Genomic DNA, 17,352 nt, shown 5'->3' on the forward strand with positions numbered 1-17,352 from the left:
GAGGGGGAGGCGATTTTGTGGGTGGGGGTGGGGGAAGGGGTGGGGGAGGGGCTGCGCCGGATGCTGTTTTCTGTGAAAACTTGGTTGGGGGAGGGGCCCCCCGCGCCCGCCCCTCCCCCTTTTGTATATTTTGTACATTAATAATAAACTGGTGGAAAAAAAAACCCCAAAAGTCGGAGCGGTTGATGTCAGCGCTGGGGGGAGGGGAGGGTTGGTCCGCGTTCACTCTGGAACCTACTGAAGGCGTTTGTTCACTCTGGAACCTACTGCCGGCAGCCCCCAAGCAAGGCGCTTTGCAGCCATTGGTGCACCACTGCGCTTTATTCCCGGGGTGGGGGGAGGGGAGGGGGGGGAGGGGTGGCCCCTCCCCCACCGCCGCCGCCCCCTCCTCACTCGCGGGGGCGGTTGATGACGACCTCCCCCAGCGCCTCCAGCACCTCCCGCTTGTAGTCCTCGAAGTCGCCGTCGATCTGGCTGAGGCCCCGCTCCTCCACCACCCACAGCTGGCAGCCCGTCTCCGTGATCAGGCGGGCGTCGTGGCTCACCACGATGACGGCTGTGAGGTCACGGGGAGGCGGCGATGACGTCACACCCCCTCTCCCCTCCCCCATCCCTTCCCCCCCCCCCCTCACCTCCCCGGTAGTCGTTGATGGCGTCGGCCAAAGCGTCGATGGATTCGATGTCCAGGTTGTTGGTGGGTTCGTCCTGGCGGGGGAGGGGCGGGTGAGGGGGAGGGGGACGGGCCCCGCCCCGCCCCCTCCGCCCCGCCCGCTCACCAGGATGAGGACGTCGGGCTCGCGGCAGGCCAGCTCGGCAAACACCACCCGGGCCTTCTGCCCCCCTGCGCGGAAGGGGCGGGGCTCAGCCAGGGAGCCCCGCCCCCGGGTGTAGCTCCGCCCCTGGTGCGGCTCCACCCCCTGGGCTGAGTGGCCCAACCCCCCCTCCCCCGCTCCCTGATAGGCTCTGAGCCCTGCCAATAACACCCAGCCCGGCTCCTCCCCTGTGTTCTGCCTCTTGGCCCCGCCCACCATGACAGCCACGCCCCTTCCCAACCCCACCCCGCTCAGGAAAAGCCACTCCCCTCCAGAATCACGCTACCCTGATGCCCCACCCCGATCCAGGAGGCCACGCCCCATTGCCCCAAGCCCCTCCCCTTCCCCACTATCCTCGGAGGTGCCGGCCCCACCCCCATCCAGGGAGCCCCGCCCCATTTCCTCAAGCCCCTCCCCTTTCCCCCATCCCTGGAGGCACCGGCCCCACCCCCGCCGAAACCCCGCCCTCCACCGACACCCCGCCCCTGCCCTGACCCCACCCATCCCCTCCCTCCCCACCCCAGCAGCTCCATGAGGCACAAACAGCCCAGACCCCGCCCCCCAGCGCTATCCCCGCCCCCAACGCTATCCCCGCCCCAGCGCTATCTCCGCCCCCCAGCTCTATCCCCGCCCCCAGCTCTATCCCCACCCTCCCAGCGCTATCCCCTCCCCCAGCGCTATCCCCTCCCCCAGCGCTATCCCCGCCCCCTCAGCACTGTCCCTGCCCCTCAGCACTGTCCCCGCCCCCCAGCGCTATCCCCGCCCCCAGCGCTATCCCCGCCCCCAGCTCTATCCCCGCCCCCTCAGCACTGTCCCCGCCCCAGCGCTGTCCCTGCCCCCAGCGCTATCCCCGCCCCCAGCTCTATCCCCGCCCCTCAGCACTGTCCCCGCCCCAGCGCTGTCCCTGCCCCCAGCGCTATCCCCGCCCCCAGCTCTATCCCCGCCCCCAGCTCTATCCCCGCCCCCCAGCTCTGTCCCCGCCCCCGGCCCCGCCCCCACCGGAGAGCTTGGCGATCTGCAGGGTGTGGGCGTGTCCCTCCAGCCCGAAGCGGCCCAGGCACTTGCGGGCGTCCTGGTGGGGCAGGTTGAAGCTGCGCTGCAGGTACTCGGCCGCCGTCTCCTCCAGCCGCAGCTGCTCGGCCGCTTGCTGGTTGAAGAAGCCCACTTTCTGCGGGGGGGGGGGGAAGGGGGTCAGGCCACGCCCACCGGCCACGCCCACCCGCCGCACCCACCGGCCGCACCCATGGGATTAACCCCCCCCCCCCCAAGCTTCATGGAACAGCCTGCCTGGAGTAGAAAGCCACGCCCCCATGGATAAGCCACACCCCTCCTCATAAGCACCGCCCCCAATGTGCTGACACTCCTAGGCAAGAAGCCACGCCCCTCAACAGGCCCCACCTGTACTCATAAGCACCGCCCCCAATGTCTGTCACGCCTACGAAGCAAGCCCCGCCCTCAGCTGGCCCTGCCCCTACTCATAAGCACCGCCCCCAATGCTCTGTCACGCCTAGGAAGAAAACCCCGCCCCTCAGCTGGCCCCGCCCCTACTCATAAGCACCGCCCCCAATGTTATGTCACGCCTAGGAAGGAAACCCCGCCCCTCAACTGGCCCCGCCCCTACTCATAAGCACCGCCCCCAATGTTATGTCACTCCTAGGAAGGAAACCCTGCCCCTCAGCTGGCCCCGCCCCTACTCATAAGCACCGCCCCCAATGCTCTGTCACTACTAGGCAGGAAGCCACGCCCCTGAAGGCCCCACCCCCTGGCCCACATGCGTCTGCAGGCTCCACCCCTACGCACAAGCCCCACCCCTTTCAGAGCTCCTCCATCCCTACTTGCCCCACCCTCTCCCGAAGCCCCGCCCTCTGCACAAGCCCCGCCCCACCCGAAGCCCCGCCCCTCCAGAGGCCCCGCCCCCCGCTCACCAGCCGGTGGTTCCTGCGCATCTGCCCCCGTATCTGCCAGAGAAACGCGCTGGGGGAACCCCAAAACCAAACACCCCCCGAGCCCAGGGGGTCCCCAAAACCCCCAGACCCCCCACCCCCCGGGAACCTCCCCACACCCCCCAGCACCCAAAACCCGGGGATGCCCCAAACCCCTCCCCCAGGGTGGTATTGTAGGGTGTCCCCCCCCAAAACCCAGCGCAGCCCCCCAGATCGATACAACCCCCTCCCCCCCTTCTCCCCCCTCCCCACCCCGTTTTGGGGGCGCACCCCCATATTCTGGGGGGGGCCCTACCGGCGTCAGCCGCCCGGTGAGGAGCTGCAGCAGCGTGCTCTTCCCCACGCCGTTGGGGCCCACGATGCAAACTTGGGGGTGGGGATAAAAAAATGGGGGGTGTTAAAAAAAAAAAAGGGGGGGGGGGTAGGGGGCCCCCCCCGGGGCCCCCCGTGTTATTGTAGGGTCTCCCCAAAAGCGGGGGGCCCACCCCGCGACTCCATGTCGATGCCGAAGTCGAGGTTGCGGAAGAGCAGCTCCTGCCCCTCGTAGCCAAAGTCGACGCCTGGGGGGGGTGAGATGGGGGCCCAGGCACCCCAAATACCCCCAAGCTCCCGGGGCCCCCAGCGTCCCCTGGGCCCCCTAAGGCCCCAGCTGCCCCCAACTCCCCACAGAGGCCCCTAACACCCCCCCAGTGCCCCACGTCCCCCAGTGACTGCTTAACACCCCAAATCCCCCCAGCCCCCAAAATCCCCCTCGCAGACCCCCCGGTGCCCCACGGCCCCCCAATCCCCCGTAACAGCCCCCAGCCCCCAAATCCCCTAACTGCCCCCCAGCGCCCCACATCCCCCAATCCCCTGTAACACCCCCACAGGTCCCCCAAATCCCCCAACTGCCCCCAGTGCCCCACAGCCCCCAAATCCCCTCTAACTCCCCCCAGTGCCCCATAGCCCCCCAAATCCCCTCTAACTCCCCCAGTGCCCCACAGCCCCCAAATCCCCCCAACCGCCTCCCCAGTGCCCCATAGCCCCCAAATCCTCTAACTCCCCCCAGTGCCCTACAGCCCCCAAATCCCCCAATCGCCCCCTAGTGCCCCACAGTCCCCCAAATCCCCCCAACCGCCCTCCCAGTGACCCATAGCCCCCCAAATCCCCCCAACCGCCCTCCCAGTGCCCCACAGCCCCCCAAATCCCCCCCAGTACCCCACAGCCCCCAAATCTCCCCCAACCGCTCCCCCAGTGCCCCATAGCCCCCCAAATCCCCTCTAACTCCTCCCCGTACCCCACAGCCCCCAAATCCCCCCCCAACCGCTCCCCCAGTGCCCCACAGCCCCCAAATCCCCCCAACCGCCCTCCCACTGCCCCATAGACCCCCAAATCCCCCAACTCCCCCCGTACCCCACAGCCCCCAAATCCCCCCAACCGCCCTCCCACTGCCCCACAGCCCCCCAAATCCCCTCTAACTCCCCCCAGTACCCCACAGGCCCCCCAAATCCCCCCCAACTGCCCCCCCAACCGCCCCCCAGTTTGGGGGTACCGTGGAGGCCGAGGATGGGGGGGCTGAGGGGGGGCGGGTTGGGGAAGGTGAAGCGCACGGTGTATTCCCGGGGTCGCTTCAGCAGCTCCGGGGCCTCGGCCGCTTCCTCCGCCGCCGTCCGCCGCCGACACTTCTGCTGCTTCCGCGTCAGCGCCTCCTTCGTCTGCTTCTCCTGCGGGACCAGGATCCGCTTGGGGATCCACTCGGGGATCTGCTGAGCTCCCCCCCCCACCCCGCTCCTCACCAGATCGCTTCTAGGGAGCTGGGATCCAAGCGTGGGGAAGCCCGTGGGGTAACGACCCCCCTAACACACACCCCCCCCAACCCCGCCGTGGGTAGATCCTGCCTCCAGATCCCTCTGGATCCCTGCAGTGGATCCCGCCCACGGTGGGGGTGGAAGCCAACCCCCGTAGAAGGGATCCCAGGAAGGATGGGGGGTCCCCAGGACGGGGATCTGGGGCGGGGGGGGGGGACGGACGCGGGGGAACCGAGAGCCGGCGATCCCGGGGGAGCGGATCCCAGGGATCCCGGGGGGATCTCCCCTGACGAACCGCCTGCTTGGTGGATTTGCCGCCGGCCTTGAGGTCGCGGAGCTTCTTCTCCTGCTTCTCGAACTGCTTGAGCAGCTCCTTCTGCTTCTGCTGGTACATCTTCTTGAAGGTCACTGCGGGGGACACGGGGGGACATCGGGGGGCCGAAGGGGGTAATTAACCCCCCCAATTGCCCCAGCGCCCCCCGAATTTGCCCCTCCCCCCCCCGTACTGTAATTGCCGCGGTAATAGAAGAGCCGCTGCGCGTCGAGGTGGATGATGTCGGTGCAGACGTCATCGAGGAAACCTTGGTCGTGCGACACCACCAGCAGCGTCTTCTTCCAGGTTTGCAGGTAGCTGGGAAAGGGGGGGGGGGGACACGGGGACGTCGCGGGGGGGGACACGGGACGTTGAGGGGACACCCCGGTTGTGGGGGGAAGCCCCAGGGTGGGGACAGAGGGGAATGGCAGCTTTGGGGACGCGCTGAGATCATGGAGGACAATGTTTTGGGGACAGCGCCACAATGGGGACACCCTGCCATGGGGACACCCCCTCCTGGGGACACCCCTGCCATGGGACACCCCCGCCGTGGGGACACCCCCGCCCTGGGGACACCCCGCCCTGGGGACAACCCCACCCTGGAGACAAACCCACTTTGGGGACACCCCACCCTGGGGATGCCCCATCGTGGTGTCACCCCACCTTGGGGACACCCCCACCTTGGGGACACCCCCACCCTGGGGACACCCCCACCCTGGGGACACCCTCCCATGGTGTCACCACACCTCGGGGACACCCCGTCGTGGCATCACCTCACCTTGGGGACATCGCCACCCTGGGGACACCCCACCCCGGGGACACCCCGCTCTCCTACAACCCCCCATCCCGAGTCCCCCTCTCCATGGGGGACGCCCCACTCCGGTGACACCCCCCCTCAGGGTCCCCCCGCACCCGTGGGACCCCCTGCTTGTCCCTCGTCCCCCCGTTTGTCCCTTGTCCCCCCTCTTTGTCCCCTCGGCCCCACTTGTTGAGCCAGATGACGGCGTTGAGGTCGAGGTGGTTGGTGGGTTCGTCCAACATCAGCAACGTCGGCTCCATAAACAAGGCCCTGAGGTGACACCGCTGTCACCGGCGGGTCCCAACCCCGCCCGTCCCCCCCCTAACGTCCCCTTTCTGTCACTTACCGAGCCAGCGACACCCTCATCCGCCACCCACCGGAGAATTTTCTAGTAGCTCTGTTCTGCATTTCGGGATTGAAACCCAAACCGGCCAGGATCCGCCGCGCCTTGGCCTCGGCGGCGGCCGCCCCGATGGCCCGCAGCTCCTCGTACACCTACGGGGTGTCAAATTTAGGGGGGGGAGGGGATTTCTCAGGGGCTCCCCGATGTCCCCAGGTGTCCCCTTACCTTCTCCAGGCGCTCGGCGGCCGCGTCGTCTCCCCCCTCCAGCATCGCCTGCAGCCGTTTCTCCTCCTCCAGCAGCCGCAGCCGCTTGGTGTCGGCCCGCAGCACCGCCTGCACCGCCGGCGTGTCGTCCGCCACCACCTCTGCGGGACAAAGAAGGGAATTTTGGGGGGGTCTGAAGTGTTTTTAGGGGGGGTTTCAAGGGTTTTTTGGGGGGGATCCGGGTAGCCAGGGCTCCCCCCCCCCAACGCACCTTGTTCGCAGAGCAAGACGTCGATGTTGGGGGGGATGCTCAGCGCCCGGTTGGCGATGTGCTTCAGCAGCGTCGTCTTCCCCTTCCTGCCGGCAAGCGAGGGGTTAAACGCCGCCGGGGTGCCGCTAACACCCCCCCTCCAGCCCACCCAAGGGTGGGGGGCACCCACCCGTTGGGTCCCACGAGGCCGTAGCGGCGCCCGGCCACGATGTAGAGGTCGGCGTTGACGTAGAGCTCCTTCCCGTGGGCCGAGATGCTGAACTTCTCCAGCTGCGACGGGGAAAAGGGGGGGGTCAGGAAGCCCCCCAGCCCCCTGACCCCCCCATGGCCCAGCACCCCTCTTCCTCCGGGGAAGTGGTATGGCCCAGTTCCTCCTCTTCCCCAGTATAACGGTGTGATCCAGTTCCCTCCCCGCTCCGTTTCCCAGTGTAATGGTCTGTCCCAATGTCCCCCTTTCCCAGTATAATGGTGCGGCCCACTTCCCCCTTTTTCACAGAATGATGGTATGACCCACATACCCCCCTTTCCCAGTATAATAATGATCCAGTCCCCCCTTTCCCATTAAAATGGTATATCCCAATTCCCCCCTTCCCAGTATAATAGCATAGCTCTACTCCCCTCTTTTCCCAGTACAGTGGTATGACCCAGTTCCTCTCCTTCCCTAGTATAATGGTATGACCCACTTTCCCCCCCTTCCCCAGTATAATAGTATGACCCACTTTCTGTTCTTCCCCAGTATAATGGCATGACCCAGTTCCCCCCCTTCCCCAGTATAATAGCATGACCCAGTTCCCCCTTCCCCAATATAATGGTATGACCCAGTTCTCTCTTCCTTCATATAATGGTACGACCCAGTTCCCCCCTTCCCCAGTATAATGGTATGACCCAGTTTCCCCCCTTTTCCCAGTACAAATAACCCAGTTCCCCCTTTTTCCCCCAATGGTATACCCCACTTTCCCCCTTCCCCACTACAACGGTATGACCCACTCTCCCCTTTTCCCCCACAATGGCATGACCCAGTCTCCCCCTTTCCACCACAATGGTATGACCCAGCTCCCCCCTTTCCCAGTATAATGCTGCAGACCAGCTCCTCCCCCTTCACCCAATACAATAGCATATCCCAGTTCCCCCTTCCCCAGTACAATGGTATGGCCCAGCCCCCCTATTCCCCAGTACAATGGTGCAGCCCACTGAGAGAAGGACGATACCACGTCTCTAGTACGGGGGGGATATGTACACGGGAGATACCACCTCACCGGGATGGCGGGGGGGAGGCAGGTACCATCTCCTTGGCCTTTACGGGGGGGGTTTGGGGTGATGCAGGGAGGTCCCGGGGGGTTTTGGGGGTCCCGGGGGGGAGGTTTTGGGGGTCCCCCAGGGGGGGTTTGGGGGTGACCTTGATGTCGGAGGCGTTCTCCAGCATGGCCTGCCGGGAGGAGAGCTCGGCCTGCGACACCGAGAAGTCGTTCTCCCCCGCCGCCGCCGCCGCCTTTATGGTGGCGACCTGCCGCTCGTACTCCAGCTGGGGGGGGGGGGGAGAAGGGGCGGGGTTAGCGCCAAGCCACGCCCCCCCTCACCAAACCACACCCACCCCCGACCAGGCCCCGCCCCCCCCCGCCCTCACCTGCTTCTTCATCTTCTTCTTCTCCTTCTTGCTGACGCGGGCGTCGGGCTCGGCCTTCCTCCCGGCCTCTTCCTCCTCCTCCTCCTCCTGTGACAAGGGACACGCCCCCCCACCCCACCCCCATCCCCTGTCAGCCTCGCCCGGGGCATCCGGCGGGCTCCCCCCCTCCCCTCACCCCACGGGACTCACGGGCTCGCTGCCCTTCCGGGGCTCTTCGGCCTCATCTTCCTCCTCCTCGTCGTCGCACAGCGCCGCAAACTTGTTCTGGGGTGGGGGGGTGGGGTCAGACCCCCATCCCCCACCAAAGGGGACCCAGGCGTCCGGGTTTGCCCCACCCCCCACTCCTCACCTTTCCGCCTTTGGGCCGCGCGTCCTCGTCGGAGCCTTCGGCCTCGTCCTCGCTGGCGGCTTTTCCCTGGGGGGGGATGGGGGGAGGGAAACGGTGGGGTGAGACCCCAAAGTATGGGGACACCCCCCCCCACCCGTCCGCTCCTTCACCTGCCGCTTCCCCTTGGTCTTCTCGTTCTTGCGGCTCTTCTTCTTCTTCTCACCCTCCTCTTCCTCCTGCCCCGAGCCGTCAGAGAGGGCGGGACCCAAGCATCCAGGCCCCTCCCCCAACACAGGACCCAGCTTTTGGGGTGCCCCCCCCCAGGCAGCCGGGTACCCCCACCTTGTTGCTTTTGCCCTTGCCGGGCTGCGGGCCTTCGTCCCTCTTCTCCTCCTCCTCCTCCTCGCTCTGCTCCTGGCTCAGCGCCGCGAAGACGTTGCCGCCCTGGGAGGGGGACGCACGAGTGGGGGTGGGGACCCCAAAGTATTTCCTTCCCCCCACCCCCCCCAAATTTCAGGGGGGCCCAGTTTTACCCCCCTCCCCCCCAGATTTTCACTTCTTTTCCTCCCCATTTTCCCGCTTGTCCCCGGTTTTGGGCTCCCCCCGTAAAATTTCCACACCCCTCCCCCATACTTTGGGGTCCCTCCCCTATTTTGGGGACCCCCCCCCATGCGCTCACCTTCCTCCTCCTCCCCCCTTTCCTGGGGGCCGGCGCTGTGGGGGAGACCCGGTCAGCGAGGAACCATAGAGGCGCAGGTCAGCCACGGCCTAGAGCAGCCCCAGCCCAGCGCTTCCTGGTGGGGACGCTCTAGCCGGGGCAGACTCGCTGCTCCTGGGGGGTGATGAAGGACTCACCGGCCTCCTCCTCTTCCTCACTGCCCGCGGCCGCCAGCTCCTGCAGGCGCCGGCTAAGCTCCACCTCCTCGGGCTCAGGCTCCACCCCCGGCCGCCGCCGCTCTTTCCGCCGGTCTCGCTTCTTCCGGGAGGCCTGGCGGGGGAGGGGAGCCTCGTTAACCCCCTCCTTAATTACTCCTCTCGTTATCCCACTCGTTAGTATTAAGGCCCCACCGTCCCCCCAGCCCCACCCATTCTATCCCCACCCATTCTAACCCCACCCCCTCTAGCCCCACCCATTCTAACCCCACCCCTCCTAGCCCCGCCCCTTCAGCTGAACAAGCTCCGCCCCCCTCATTAGCGCAGCCCTAACGAACCTGTTGGGGCGGCGCCTCCTTCTCCGGGGGGGTGGGGGCCTCGGCGGGCGCCGGCTTCCCCTCCTCCGCCAGCTCCTCGAAGAACTAAGGGCAAAGGGCAGAGGTCAAGGGGTAGCAGGCTTGGGGTCAGGGGTGAGGGGTGAGGGGTCAAGCACTCACCGATTTCTTCCCCCGCCGGTCCTTCTTGCCCTTCTTCACCGGCTGGTCTGGGGGAGGGGTGTCAGCGTCATCCCCCACACATGCCCTGCCCCACCCCCCAGGCGCCTCCCATCCCCCCCCCGGGCTGTGGGACCCCGGCGTCCCCTCCCCAACTGCTTTGCCACCCCCCACACGCCCAAGGGCCCCCAGAGGGGTTGATCCCCCCCAGAGGGGTTAATCCCCCAGAGGGGTTAATTACCCCTTAAAATGCTTAATTTCCCCCCCAAAGGCTTAATCCCCCCAAGGGATTAATCCCCCCAAAGGGTTAATCCCCCCCAAAGGGGTTAATCCCCCCCCCAAAGGGGTAATCCCCCCCCCAAAGGGGTAATCACCCCCCAAAGAGGTTAATTACTCCCTCAAAGGCTTAACGCCCCCCAAAAGGCCATCACCCCCAAAGGCTTAATCCCCCCCAAAGGGGTTAATCCTCCCTCTAAAAGGCCTAATCCCCCCAAAGGATTAATCCCCCCCGAAGGGTTAATCCTCCCTCAAAGGCTTAACCCCCTCAAAGGGTTAATTCCCCCTCCCCGGCCTACACCGTCCCTTCAGGGCACCCAGGCAGCCGGGCCCCTCCCCCAGACCCACCGCCCCTCCCCCCCCGCACCCAGGTGTCCTGCCTCCCCTCCCCCACCCCCGGAGGGCCCCTGATCCCTGGCCTTACCCTGCCCCTCGCCCTCCCCCCGCCATTCCTCCTGCTTGGCCGCCGCCGGGCGCGCTCCCTTCGGCATGGCCGGGCGCCGCGTAGTGCGCCTGCGCAGACACAGAGATTCGTCTAGAGCGTCGCTCCGCAAAGGCACCTCTTCCGGTCCGCCACGGCACCGGCCCGGGCCGTCGTCGCTTTCGATTGGTTCGCTGGATGACGGGTCCCGCCCACTGACCTCCTTATCGGGTGGGGCGGGTTCGTCCCGCCCCCTTCTGGGGTGATGCTACCTCCCATTGGCTCGCGCGCGCTCGCCCCGCCGCATGCTCTGAGGTGATTTTTCCTTCTATTGGCTCTCGCGGGTTCGTCCCGCCCCCCTCTGCGCAGAGTTTTTCTCCCATTGGCTGTCACCTTTTCGTCCCGCCCCCTTCTGTGGTAACTCGTTCTCCCATTGGCTCCTTCTGGTTCGCCCTTCCCTCGCCGGACGAGGTTTCCTGCCATTGGCTCTCTCGCCGATTCGTCCCGCCCCCGCTCTGAGGTGATGTTCCCTCCCATTGGCTCCTGCCCCTCCCACCTCCCGCTCTCCCCGCCTTCCCCCGTTGCTATTGGCCTCGGCCGGCCCCGCCCCACCACGTGACCTCCCGTCATGCCCCGCAAGCGGCCGTTCAGCGCGAAGCGGAAGAAGCAGCAGCTCCGCGACCGGCGCGAACGGAAGCGGGGCGGTGAGGGGGGGGGGCCCGGCCGGGGGAGGACCGCGACGACCGGCTGGGCCCCTGACCCCCGTTCTCTGTCCGTAGATGCCCCGGCAGGACCGGACTCGGGCCCGGGCAGCCGCAGCGGGAGCCGGGAGCGGGGTAGCGATGCGGTCCCCGTCGAAGCGGGAGACCCGGCTCCTCCTCCCCGCCGCCACGACCCCGGCAGGTAGCCGGGAGGGATGGAGGGGGGCGGGTGGGCTTGGTGCGGTTTTAAGGGGACCCGAGCGTCTACGTGAGGCCCCCGGTATCCGGCAGGTTCCGGCTGCAGCTGGGGGGGCCGCGGGCCGAAGCCTTGGCGCGACGCCGGCGCCGGGCCCAGGAGGAGCTGCTGGAGCTGCTGCCCGAGACCGCCCTCGAGCTGGACCCTGACACCATCTACGGCCCCGGTGAGGGGCAGATACCCCGGGTGGAGGGGGGAAATAAGTACCGGGGGGTAAATAAGCAGAGAAAGGGGGTGAGGGGGGCAGTTGAGGGGTTGGGGGGCAGTTGAGCACTTGGGGGTGCACTTAAGTGCTGGGGGCTGTAGCTAACAACCGCAGGAGAGATAATTGCCCTAGCAGAGGCTCTAATTAATCATCTAGAAGTTAATTAATTTGAAAAGGGGGGTTAATAATAGTTGAGCGGGGTGCGGAGGAGGCAATGAGATAGGTGGAGGGGGGGAGGTGGCCGCAGAGAGGGGTAAATGGCCCCTGGGGGGGGGAGACACCCCCCGGAGGGGGGGTCCCAGGGCCCGGTGGGATCCAGGCTGCCGGGTGCCAGGGCTGGACTTCCCCCGCCGACCACCCTGGAGCTTCGCCATGAGCCCGGAGGAGCTGCGGACGCGGGAGGAAGCGGCTTTCGGCGCCTTCCTCCGAGCTCTGCGGGAGGGCCAGCGCCCCAGGGGGGGCGAGGAGGGGGGCAGCGACGGTGACGACGATGGAGGGGACGTGGCTCCCTTTGAGCACAACCTGGAGGTGAGAAAAGAGATGGGGGATACGCGGGGAGGGGGTTAAGGGACAAGGGGGTCACCGCGTCCCCTCTCCGTCCCCCTCCCCAGACATGGCGGCAGCTCTGGCGGGTGCTGGAGATGTCCGACATCATCCTCCTCATCACCGACGCCCGGCACCCGGTGAGTACGGGGCGGAAGGCGGGGGGGACACGCAGGCGTGGGACGGACCCCAGCGTTTGGGGTTCGGCTGACCACCCCCCCCCCCGCCTTTTCTGTCCCCCAGGCGCTGAACGTGCCACCGGCGCTGGCCACCCACGTGACGCGGGAGCTGGGGAAGGGCCTGATCCTCATCCTCAACAAAGTGGACCTCACCTCCCCCGCCGTGGCCACCGCCTGGAGCCACCTCCTGCGCCGTCGTTTCCCCGCCGCCCGCGTCGTCCCCTTCACCTCCGCCCTCCGACGGAGCCCCGCACCCGGTAGGGACCCGGGAGGGTGGGGTGGGGGTGGCGCGGGGTCGGGGGGGGACGACACACCGGGGTGACAGGGTGCTTCTCCCCCCCAGGAGTGCAGCGTCGGCAGAAGCGGGGGGGCGGCTGGAGCCGGGCTGTGGGACCCCGGCAGCTGCTGGAGGCCTGCGAGAGCATCGTGGGGGGAGAAGGTGAGCGGGGGAGCACCCGTGGGTGCTGGGGGTGTGTGTGGGGGGGGGGGTCTCCCATCCGCTCTCTGTACGGGGCGGACCCTGCTTAGCTTCATGCTGGGGTGGGCATTCCGGGGGGTGTTTGGGGTGGGGGGTGGGGGACGCACAGCAGGGGCCTGGGGGGGGCGGGGGGTCCCTGTGTCCCCTGGGTGCTGGAGGGGGGGTCCCTGTGTCCCCTGGGTGCTGGGGGTCCCCTGGGTGCCCCCTCGTCGTCACCCACCGTGGGGTCGCAGTGGACCTGAGCAGCTGGCGAGCGCGGCTGGACCGGGCGGAGGAGGCGGCGGCGCGGGGGGAGGAGGAGGAAGAGCAGCAGCAGGAGGAGGAGGAGGAGGAGGAGGAAGAAGAGGCAGGGGAGGACGGCGACGGCCCCGTGGAGCCGCCCCGGCAGTGGGAGCGCTACCGCCATGGCGTCCTCACCCTGGGCTGTGTCGGTGAGGGGCGGGGCTGTGTCGGTGAGGGGCGGGGCTGTGTCGGTGAGGGCGGGGCTTCACCGGGGGCCATTACCCTGGGTGGGGGATAAAGCCCTGAGGGGGGGGGGGCCCAGCAAAGGGGTGGGGTCAACCAGGAGGGTGGGGCGTCGTGGGGGGCGGGGCCTAATGGGGAGGGATCTGATGGGGAGGGGTGTGGCTTCATCTGGGGTGGGGCTGATAAGGGGGTGTGGCCACAGGGCAAAGGGGTTTTGCCCGAAGGAGGTGGGGGTTGTGGGAGGAGCCTGGGGGTAGGGGTGGAGCCTGCCACTGTAGGCGTGGCTTATGGGGTGTCCCCACCCACTGGGTTAAGGGGAGGGAAATGGCGGTTGATGGACTGGGGGGAGTAGTCTGGGGGTGTGGCCTAGGGGCGTGGCTCCTGGCAAGGGGTGTGTCCCGAGCCTCCCCCTCCCCTCAGGCCTGCCGAATGCGGGCAAATCGTCGGTGCTGAATGCGCTGGTGGGGCGCAGCACAGTCAGTGTCTCCCGCACCCCCGGCCGCACCCGCTACTTCCAGACCCATTTCCTCACCCCCTGCGTCCGTCTCTGCGACTGCCCCGGCCTCGTCTTCCCTTCCCGCGCCCCTCCGGCCCTGCAGGTGGGTCCCAGCCCCCCCGCACCCCCTTCACGGAGCCCGTCCCCGTCCCCGCTGAGCCCCACCCGTGCGTGTCCCCAAGGTGCTGGCGGGCGTCTACCCCATCTCGCAGCTGCAGGAGCCCTACTCGGCCGTGGGCTACCTGGCCTCCCGCCTCCCCTTGCCGCCTCTCCTCCAGCTGCGGCCCCCCAGCGCCGCTGCCGGCTGGACCGCCTGGGATATCTGCGAAGGTACAGCGCTCTCTTTCAAAATTCATTCGAAATCGGGTTAATTTATTTTTTCTTTTTAATGTTAATAGCGTTTTGTTTTTTTTTTCTCAGCATGGGCAGAGAAACGAGGGTACAAGACGGCAAAGGCGGCTCGTAACGACGTCTACCGGGCGGCTAACAGCATCCTGCGGCTAGTGGCCGAGGGGCGAATCCGTCTCTGCCTGCGCCCCCCTGGCTACGCTGCCCAGAAGGGTGAGCCCCCCCCAACCCCCCTTCCCCCTCCCCCCCCCCCATTTTTGGGTTCCCAGATCCCCTCACCGTGCCCCCCCAGATTTGTGGGAGCAGCACCCCGAGACGGCGGCGCTGGCGGCATTGCAGGAGCGGGGGGACCCAAGCGGCCGCGGCTCCGCTCCCCCCGGGGAGGCTTCGGCCTCGGAGGAGGAAGAGTGTGACAGTGCTGAGGAGGAGGAGCCTGGGGAGGCCACGCCCTCTGCCAGCACTGCCCCCAATCCCTTTGCTCTGCTGGGAGAGGATGAGTGTTAGCCCCGCCCCTCAGAGCGCTGGGCCAATCAGAGACCCAGCCCTGTATCACTACACCAATACCATATATGGAATAAAAGGAGGTTTATTTCTGCAGCTGGGGTTTTCTCATTGGCTAGAGGAGCCTTCTGCAGAGACCAATCGGAGCTCGTGTTGCTGCTCTGTTGCTGGGTAGGGATTATGCTGGGTTGTCGTCTAGGGCGGGGCCTGGGGAGTGATGTCACCCTGATAGCTGCCCCCATCCCTTAACCCCACCCACCTCTGCCCTTATTTGGATATAGCCCCACCCAACTACTTTCATCCCTTAATTAGCCTTAAGTTGCCCCACCCTGATTGGCTCCCAACAGGGTGGGCCCTGCCCCCTAAGCCAAGCCCCTCCCCCCCAGGGGGCCCCGCCCCCCCTCCTCCCCCCTCCTCCCCCAGGGGCCCCGCCCCCTCCTCCCCCTCCTCCCCCCAGGGGGCCCTGCCCCCCCTCCTCCCCCTCCTCCCCCCAGGGAGCCCCACCCCCCTCCTCCCCCGCCCCCTCCTCCCCCTACCCCCTCTCCCCCCTCTCCCTCCCCATGGGGCCCCGCCCACCCCTCTCCCCCATGGGGCCCCGCCCCTTCCCTCACCGGTGGGCGGGGCCTGGCCGAGGGGGCGGAGCTCCCGCTGGCAGAGGTAGCGGCGGAAGCGCCCGCAGCTCCGGCAGCGCAGGACGGCGCGGGGCTGCCCTCCCCCTGCGGGAGGGAGCCAGGGGCCGGCTCAGCCCCTCCCCACACCCCCCCACCCCCCGGGGGACCCCAGTTTGTGCGGGGGCTCCCCCACCCTTCACTGAGACAGCTCTCCCCAATCATCCCCCCCCCAGTCATCTTCCCTTCCCTCCCCAGTCACACGCACCCCCCAGCTGTCCCCTGTCCCCCCGGTGTCCGTCCCCCGTCCCCCCGTCCCCCTAGGGTGCCCCCACCCCCCGGGGTGCCCCCGGACCCACCCCGCAGGCGCAGGCAGCCCCGGCCCCGGGCAGCAGGAGGGAGCAGCAGCGGCGGCACACGGCTCGCTTCACCGAGGGGTCCCTGGGGGGGGGGAGGGGGGGGCAGGACCCCTCCCCACAGCCCCCGTGCCGTGGGGGGCCCCCAAGTGCCCCCTCACCCCCCCATCTCACATGCGCAGGACGAGGCGGCGGGCGGCCCCTCGCTGGGTGCTGCAGTAGAAGCGGGCGAGGGCGGGGCTGTGGGGGAGCACCCAGTGCGCGGCCTGGGGGGGGGGGTACAGCTGCAGACCCCCTCTGCTGCCCCCCAGCTCCCTGGAATAACCCCCACACCCCATAGCCCCCTCCTGTGCCCCCCAGCCCCACTGACTCCCCTGGACCCCATAACCCCCCAGGATCACTCCCTGGACCCCTTTATCCCCCCCCAAGCTCCCAGGCCCCCCTATAGCCCCTCCCAAAACCCTATAGCCCCTCCCATACCCCCCGAGGCCCCCCAGACCTCTCTATCCCCCCCATAACCTCCCCAGGGCCCCTATAGCTCCTCCCAAGACCCTATAGCCCTTCCCAGGACCCCCCATACTCCCCTAGACCCCTATATCCCCCCCAGGGCCCCTATAGCCCCTCCAGGGCCCTCCAGGACTCCCCAGAACCCCCCGGACCCCCATAACCCCTCCCTGCCCTATAGGCTCCCCCGAGCCCCCATACCCCCCAGGATCAATCCCCAGACCCCTTTATTCCCCCCCACACACACACACGTTCCCAGGACCCTATAGCCCCCCCAGGACACCCCATACCCCCCAGGGCCCCCCGGCCCCCTCTATCACCCCCAGGGCCCCCATAGCCTCTCCCAGCCCCTCCCCAGGACCCCCATAGCCCCTCTATGTCCCCCCCCGACCCCTATATCGCCCCTATGCCCCCCAGACCCCTATATCGCCCTTAGATCCCGCCCCCAGACCCCTATGTCCCCCCCAGACCCCCCCCGCCCCACCTGGAAGAGGAAGCTGAGCCGCTGCAGCGCCTCGCGATCCCGCACGGGCGCCGCCATCGCGCTCCCGATTGGCCGCGCCTCCGCGGGGTGGGCGGGGCCGACGCTCCCCATTGGCTGCGCCCGCATCGGGGGCGGGGGAGGCGGGGTGGGCGGGACCGCCTCGCTCTGCCGAATAGAAAGGGAGGAGGAGGGTGGCGTCATCAACACCGGACGGCGCGCGGCCGCGGGTCGTCACTTCCGGCGCTGGGCCCGGTGCGGCGGCGAGTGGCGGTGAGCGGTGGCCGCCGGGACCCCCTATAGGGTAACCCCTATAGGAACCCTGGCACGGCCCCTCCCTGTGGGGTGGCCCCTATAGGAACCCCGCTATAGGGAGCCCGGCACCGCCCCTCCCTATAGGGTGACCCCTATAGCGACCCGGACCAACTTCCCCCCCCCCTTCCTATAGGCCCCCTACCTATAGGGCCCCATCCTATAGGGCCCCCCCCGAGCCGTATCTTTCTGTGGGGTCTCCCATCCGCGTCTCCTTTTCTATAGGGAGCTCTCCTATAGGCACCCTGGTACAGCCCCTCCCTAAAGGGCATGCGCTTTGGGGCGCTTTTTCTATAGGGGCACCACCTATAGCGAGCCCGTCCGTACGGGGAATCGCTTATAGAGCCTCTTCCTGTGGCGATTTCTCTATAGGGGCCGCAGTACGGTGGGGTACAGTTTCTATAGGGGCCCCCCCGGGTGGGGATTCCTGT

The 17,352-nt window shown here is 67.7% G+C and overlaps 3 protein-coding genes across 10 annotated transcripts; 1 reads left to right on the top strand and 2 right to left on the bottom strand.

Moving 5' to 3' along the window:
- Window positions 1-13: 13 nt before the first annotated feature.
- ABCF1 (ATP binding cassette subfamily F member 1) lies at window positions 14-10,603 on the bottom strand. Of its 2 annotated transcripts, XM_072847885.1 has the most exons (26): window positions 10,492-10,603; window positions 9,795-9,841; window positions 9,636-9,719; window positions 9,280-9,412; window positions 9,104-9,138; window positions 8,767-8,868; window positions 8,595-8,660; window positions 8,446-8,511; window positions 8,286-8,360; window positions 8,097-8,183; window positions 7,869-7,994; window positions 6,642-6,742; window positions 6,473-6,558; window positions 6,223-6,362; window positions 6,001-6,149; window positions 5,841-5,924; window positions 5,049-5,173; window positions 4,838-4,950; window positions 4,287-4,458; window positions 3,241-3,315; window positions 3,051-3,121; window positions 2,738-2,770; window positions 1,812-1,980; window positions 777-841; window positions 633-705; window positions 14-556 (listed from the first exon to the last, which is right to left on the bottom strand). In XM_072847885.1, the coding sequence occupies exons 1-26, from the start codon at window positions 10,556-10,558 to the stop codon at window positions 390-392; spliced, it is 2,511 nt and encodes an 836-aa protein (XP_072703986.1). In that variant the 5' UTR covers window positions 10,559-10,603; the 3' UTR covers window positions 14-389. The 2 variants fall into 2 exon arrangements, with proteins under 2 accessions (XP_072703986.1, XP_072703987.1); XM_072847886.1 differs by lacking the exon at window positions 8,595-8,660.
- Window positions 10,604-11,070: 467 nt separating this feature from the next.
- Window positions 11,071-14,663, top strand: GNL1 (G protein nucleolar 1 (putative)). 2 transcript variants are annotated; one of them, XM_072847935.1, is made up of 12 exons: window positions 11,071-11,192; window positions 11,268-11,391; window positions 11,481-11,611; window positions 11,985-12,178; window positions 12,262-12,333; window positions 12,437-12,629; window positions 12,698-12,811; window positions 13,084-13,281; window positions 13,736-13,914; window positions 13,994-14,141; window positions 14,232-14,372; window positions 14,452-14,663. In XM_072847935.1, exons 1-12 carry the CDS (start codon window positions 11,117-11,119, stop codon window positions 14,661-14,663), a joined length of 1,782 nt encoding a protein of 593 aa, XP_072704036.1. In that variant the 5' UTR covers window positions 11,071-11,116. The 2 variants fall into 2 exon arrangements, with proteins under 2 accessions (XP_072704036.1, XP_072704037.1); XM_072847936.1 differs by having other exon boundaries at window positions 12,716-12,811.
- A 26-nt stretch (window positions 14,664-14,689) lies between these two features.
- Window positions 14,690-17,208, bottom strand: RPP21 (ribonuclease P subunit p21). 6 transcript variants are annotated; one of them, XM_072848103.1, is made up of 6 exons: window positions 17,067-17,208; window positions 16,613-16,777; window positions 15,799-15,890; window positions 15,628-15,709; window positions 15,272-15,376; window positions 14,693-14,867 (listed from the first exon to the last, which is right to left on the bottom strand). In XM_072848103.1, exons 1-6 carry the CDS (start codon window positions 17,191-17,193, stop codon window positions 14,839-14,841), a joined length of 600 nt encoding a protein of 199 aa, XP_072704204.1. In that variant the 5' UTR covers window positions 17,194-17,208; the 3' UTR covers window positions 14,693-14,838. The 6 variants fall into 6 exon arrangements, with proteins under 6 accessions (XP_072704205.1, XP_072704204.1, XP_072704206.1 ...); XM_072848102.1 differs by having other exon boundaries at window positions 14,730-14,827; XM_072848104.1 differs by lacking the exon at window positions 17,067-17,208 and having other exon boundaries at window positions 14,690-14,827; window positions 16,613-16,734.
- Window positions 17,209-17,352: the final 144 nt, after the last annotated feature.

The sequence above is a fragment of the Ciconia boyciana genome, chromosome 29, assembly GCF_034638445.1.
Source record: "Ciconia boyciana chromosome 29, ASM3463844v1, whole genome shotgun sequence".
NCBI classification, from domain to species: Eukaryota; Metazoa; Chordata; class Aves; order Ciconiiformes; family Ciconiidae; genus Ciconia; species Ciconia boyciana.